Source organism: Hibiscus syriacus, unplaced genomic scaffold (assembly GCF_006381635.1).
Source record: "Hibiscus syriacus cultivar Baekdansim isolate YM2019G1 unplaced genomic scaffold, ASM638163v2 tig00112411_pilon, whole genome shotgun sequence".
Taxonomy (NCBI): domain Eukaryota; kingdom Viridiplantae; phylum Streptophyta; class Magnoliopsida; order Malvales; family Malvaceae; genus Hibiscus; species Hibiscus syriacus.
The window spans coordinates 596,198-602,441 of NW_024063326.1; the positions used below are offsets into that span (position 1 = coordinate 596,198).

The following is a 6,244-nucleotide window of genomic DNA, read 5'->3' on the forward strand; positions in this document are numbered from 1 at the left end:
TTGAATTTTAGGTTAGATTTTGGCTTTGGACTTTGTCTCTTTATTGTGCTGAAATTTAATATATTGTCTATTTTAATTTTACATAATTTGATCTATTTTTTATCCCCTTCTGCCTCTATCATGCTCTTAAAAACCCGTAGAAAAGACACGTTACTGTTTTCATTGCAATTGTTAATGGTTATGAACTAATTAAATAATATATTTATTATTTGATTTATGCAAAATAAAATTATTTCTGAAGATATGTTATTAAAATATAATTTTATTTATATTATTTAGTGTAAAATGATTTAAGAATATATTTTTAAAATTGCATTTTGAAATATTTTTAAACAAAATTGAAAGATATTAGCATGAAAGTTTATAGAATTTTTTATTACGCTGTTATTTGATTTTACAAGTTATTAATACAATTAATATATTATATAATAGCGGAAAATGTATATATTTTAAAATTAATATATACAAATTATTATGGTGTTATTTAGTGTAAAATGTAGATATTTTAAAATGTAGATATTATTACGCTATTATTTGATTTTACAAGTTATTTGTAAGTTGAGTTGGCAATCTCAGAAACAGGTTTCAATTCAAGATTCAGGTTTAACCCGCCTTGTCTAAATTATTTATTTTTATTTAAAAATAAAATAATAAAAATATAATTTTATATTAATATTTATATATTTTATAATTTTAAAGTTAATAAGAATGTCTTTAATTTATTTAAATTAATTTGGACTGGTTAGACCAGTTGCCTGACTTATAAACCAAAAAAACTTAATTAAAAGGATGAAATTGATAAAATAATAGGACTTTAAGAATAAAATTATTTAAAATGTTAAGAATGCTATATCATTTTAGAAAAAAAGGTAATGGCAGTACTTTTGTATTCTCAAATGATAATTTTATTTTTCTTTTATATTATCACCATAAAAGATATTACACAATTAAACGAGATAATATCATTTTCATTAATACAATATTACCCAAATCGATCACATTAATTTAACTTAAATTTTAATATCAGTAAGAAACAAGCAGTAGTCTACTAGTCTCAAAAAGATTGATTAGATTAATTAAAATAATAGCTTTTCGACGGTGCCTTCTGGCGATCGAATGAGAGATCGCCGGATAATTATTGGGTGATTGTTGGGCGACAGTATTGGATTTATAATATAATATTTTTTGACGAGTTTTTCGACGAATTTTATTGTGAGTTACGATCTCCGACAGTGACTATTGCTCATGACCATTCTTAACTTAAATAATTTACAAATCTTAATTCTAAATAAATTAAATCGCATAAATTAATTATTATTTTTAATAAAAATATAATTAAATTATAATTCTATGAAAAGTAGAATTAAATTTTAATTAATGATTAATTTTAAATAAATCTTTATACCTTTTAATATTTGCATAATAAAGAAAAAATTGTTTGTATATTTCGATACATCACTTTAGTGGTACGTTACGGTACGCGATAAGCACCGTAGACTCTTCTATTTTTTATAATATATGAATCTATTAGTTAAATATAGTGAGAAATGATACAGCTGAAGATTTAAATTTTAAATAGTTCAAAGTTTGTCGTCTCAAACCATAAAGAATTAAAAATTAGATGTAAAAGTGTATTTAAATTCATTAGTTGTTGATAAAAGTAAATAAAACTCGACTCAACTTAAAAAAATATTTTTTCGATTCGATTCGAATTAATTTTTGATTCGTAATTCATAAATTCAAATTGACTAAAAAAATTAAATTCAAGTTAAATTATAAAATAAAATTCGAATAACTCGAATAATAACTATTTTTTTGTAATTAATAAATTGATTTTTAAGTTTGAATTGAGTATTAATTTTGTATTATATATATATATAATAGTATCATAATAATATAAATATCTACAATTTAATTTAAACAAAAACTCAAATAACTCAATTAGACTCAAAAAAAATTAAATAAAATTTAAGTTATAAAATAAAACTTATCAAACTAACCTATCTTGACTTGATCAAACGTTTACACTTAGAGATGAGTTTAGTCAAGTGATCATGCATGTGATTCTTTGAATGCGGCGTGTCAACTGGAGTTTCTCGCTTTTGATCATTTCGTACTTCATTTTTACCTTGTTGAGGCCCGTCGATTGTTTTACAGTGACTCTCAAATCGCAGTCCGACATATTTATCGATCAACAAATGGTGCAGTTCACTCTCTAGCCACTCACGTTTGCAGTTCTTCTGTGCCATTATTTTTCAATTATGCTTATCCGGATTATATTTCTAACGTTATTATTACTGCCACTATTTCTGGTTAATGAATGCACAATTTATTATAAAAAATAGTGAATAATTTTTTTAAAAATATTTTGGTTTAAAATCTTCAATATTTTATTTTGATATTTCATATTAGTACACAAGTATCTGTCAACACTGCCATTTTCATCTTTCGCTGTCTTCATCTTCCATTCTCAAGCCGAGTAATTTGTTTCTCCTCTCTTTTCCTCGTCTTTTTCTCCCTATATTATTTTATTCTTCATTTCTTTAATGGGTCTATGTTGAATAATTGACCATCTCTAGAATAATTATTATCCAGAAACAATAATGGAGGAAAAGGGAGACCTACATCTCGAGAATACGTACAAACAAACATATTCAGGGACATAATATTTTATTTAATAAACGAATTTATAAAATTTTAAGAAAAAAATAGATTATCAATAAAAAAATATCTAGAATATATGTGAATTTAAAATTTGCAGGGGTGATGACAGTTATGATCCATCACTAAACACATTGTTCACTCCCACTGACCGACCTCAACACGATATAAACAGAGCATAAGTTTTCAAACCAGTTTATGTCGACTCAAGGATTATGAACTACGAGGTTATGGATTCGTCTCCACTCCTACTGCATCGTGACTGAAATGCTAGGTTTTGTGTACTTTTCTCATTCACCTCCGGCGTCGTTTTGTATCCACCTGAAACATGATTAAATGATGATGTTTACAGTTAAATAATACATACCAGCTGAAGAATATAGTAATACTATCAGCACTGTTGAAACAGAAACTTAAAACATAATAACAGGCAGCCATGGAAGTGGAATAGGAATTCTGCAACTTGTACTTCTGACCTTCAGAAGAACAACTCTCGCAAAAGAAGTGGTCAAGTCTTTTGGCTTCCTCCGCCGTCATTTCTATACAAGCAGAATGAAACCTGAATCAAAAAGTAGTACGCTGAATATGGCGAGCATGTTTCAATAAAGCGTACATGTCTCTTAATAACACAAAATACGAACAATGAAAAAAACTAGAGATTTTCCTACTTCGACACTATCTGGTTCTTCTCTTTTAAATCAACCAACTCAATGCCAATATTTCATGATTTATAAATTCATAGCCATTCGAGTGAAAGCCGTATCTAAGGAAAAGATCATGCATCAAAACAATTTATATCAACACGATTAACTACACAGACAATATAAAGTCTTAAAAGCCTATATAACATGACCAAATCACCCCAGCCCCTCTTTCCTTTCTCCCCATGCAGGCTGCAAAGGATAAATAAATTCAAGCTTCGGTCGAGCACCATGATGTAACCTTATGACAGAGAACCATGTGTCCCGCCTCTTACGTTTTTTTATGTCTAACGAAGGACAACGAAGACTTCAGTTACATCACGAGTTATAAATGCCCTTCCTACAAGGAGCTTCTTTAGAGGTATTTGCTTAAAAGGAAACCCTAATTAAACCATAACCATACTAGCATTCTATACAGGGATGAATCGTGTAGGAGCAGTCGGACGCTGTCACCTCCCCTTCGCTCGAAAATTTATAAGTTTATCTCATTAACATAAAATTTTGCGTCCATCCTTGATTTTACGTACCAAAAAATATATAAAACATCTGTTTCCCTAGCAGAAAAAGAGAGGAAGGGACCGTGGCAGATGCACGCCTAAGTTGTCCACCCTAAAATTTTATTGGTTGTGCGTTCGTCAATTAGTTACTCATTTTATTGATTGTCTACCTGAAATTTTATTTATACTCATTCCATACAAAAATTTTGTTTGACTAATATATATGTGTCCATCTGAAAAATATTACTGAATCTGCCACTATGAAAGGGATCATAGTTCCACTATAGGGTCAAACTTTAGAACTTGTGTAACCATATTTTTGCTTCGGTCACAAGTACTGGCAGCTAAAATAATATCATTTCCAATCTTCCTTAAGAAGCACCTGCTGTTAAATGACAACTAAAACACTAGCCTATCTGCCGCTCTATCGAACATTTTAATGTCCTTGAATAGATAAAAGAGAACGGATTTTATACAACTATCTTCACAAGCATCCAACTTACTTACCAGTCACTGCAACCTTCACACTGAACCATTAGATCATCAGGATTGTAAGGCATCTCGCATTTGCAATAACTGCCACAATACAATCACAAAGGTCCAAAAAAATTAAATAGAATAACTAAAACCCAAAGTTGGACAACACTACATTAAATTGTTTGCTTGATCTAACCAGTTCATTCCAAAAAGTCCGTCATTTAGATGAACAAAATTTCAATAATTTTAAGTAGGAAACACTGAACTCATAACCATTTTGAAATGTGAATTTAAGTAACCCAAAGCCAACTCATAAATAATAAAAATAATGTGTATGACTATATTGTAAGTAGAATGTCAATTTAACCCGAAACCAACACCAACGGATTTTGATTCAATGCGATTTGATAGTCTTTTTTTAATAAATAAATCGTGTTCAAATAGGGTTTAGGTCAGATTTTATATAAGGTGGGATCGGTTTGGGTCGGGTTTGGGTGGAGTGTGAAAAATCTCAGACCTAACCCGGGGTAAGTGTAATTTTTCATATAAATTTATGGATAATTACTATACTACTCCCTCTCTCTATATATATATTTAATTAGATTCTTATTTTACACTAGATTAGGTCGGGTAGGATTGAGTTATACTCCAAAAATTCGGGATTGATCAAGTCCGGATAGAGGAAATATGCTCTTCGGTCCGATCATGTCGGATAAAGGTTATATGTTTTCCAAGTTGGGTTGAGTCAGTGGAGATATATATTTTTCGGTTCAAATCGGATAAGTTGATTTTTTTAATTTTTGTCCATATCTCCAAAAATGTCCTAGACAACTCTGACTAACCCTGTGTACATTATGTACGAGTAAGCAAATTTAACTTGACATTTTTCCAAATATAAACTAATCAAAGTATTAAGATATGAAAGCACTAAAATTTTCGACCATAATGCTCAAAATGCACGATTTAAGCAATTGACATGCTAATTATTCACACAAATTAAACCAAACATTAAGCATAAAAGAAATATAATATTTTATTTTCCAATATTCAAGTCAACCTTAATTAACTTATATTGACCAACTTAATCTTACTCGAGCGATTAACTGATGAAAATATCATTAGAGATAAATTAACATTGACAAGACAATTAACTAAAGTTATGGAAGTATAAAATTTGAGGGGGCGGGAAGAAACACATATGAACTCAGAAATCAACCATTTATAAAAAAAAAAAAGTAAAAGAAGAAAGAAAAAAGACATACACGGCCACGCGGTCCGGGTTGAAAGCACCAGTGCAGGAATTATATTCGAAACGACAGAAGAAATCATCATTCCCGACTGCCTCAAGCTTGGTGTAGTTCTTGAAACTATGGACCGTACACTTTCCTTCTATGGTATCGGCGCTTTGCACGTCGTAATGATCAGACAAAAAGAGCTCCTTAGATCCATGGAACTGTCTCCGCCCTCCAATCGACTCCTCCGGCCTGTAGTACCACCTGGCAAGCACCTTCACATTTCGCCCACGTGCGTCAACATCGATCCGCTCGATTCTTGCCACGTATTGAGGGTTTGACTGATCCGCCGGTCTCATCAACACGCAATCCCCAGCTGCCAAACACCACCACAACTTTTTAGGAGGAAAAATAAAAGGAAAAAAACTTAATCCTTAATTTCTCACTTTTTTTTCATTTACTTTGGCCTACCTTTAATTGTTTTGCTGATGTGTTTGACTGTGTAAGACTCTAGGGGTCTCCTCGGAGCTCTAACTTTGGCCATGGAAGAAGAAGAGATAACAGAACAAAGGAAACTAAACGGCAATTGTTTCAGAGAAAATACAATACAGACTACAAAGGCATGCACAAGGACAAGAGAGAGAGTAAATTTGCAAGATTTTCAAGATGTAGGAGT

The 6,244-nt window shown here is 30.7% G+C and overlaps 1 protein-coding gene across 3 annotated transcripts; it reads right to left on the reverse strand.

The window, feature by feature from the left end:
- Positions 1–2,759: 2,759 nt before the first annotated feature.
- Positions 2,760–6,244, reverse strand: LOC120179311 (chromatin remodeling protein SHL-like). Of its 3 annotated transcripts, XM_039184939.1 has the most exons (5): positions 6,040–6,244; positions 5,599–5,944; positions 4,367–4,435; positions 3,138–3,220; positions 2,760–2,982 (listed from the first exon to the last, which is right to left on the reverse strand). In XM_039184939.1, exons 1-5 carry the CDS (start codon positions 6,110–6,112, stop codon positions 2,882–2,884), a joined length of 672 nt encoding a protein of 223 aa, XP_039040870.1. In that variant the 5' UTR covers positions 6,113–6,244; the 3' UTR covers positions 2,760–2,881. The 3 variants fall into 3 exon arrangements, with proteins under 3 accessions (XP_039040870.1, XP_039040872.1, XP_039040871.1); XM_039184941.1 differs by lacking the exon at positions 2,760–2,982 and having other exon boundaries at positions 3,112–3,200; positions 6,040–6,243; XM_039184940.1 differs by lacking the exons at positions 2,760–2,982; positions 3,138–3,220 and having other exon boundaries at positions 4,230–4,435; positions 6,040–6,243.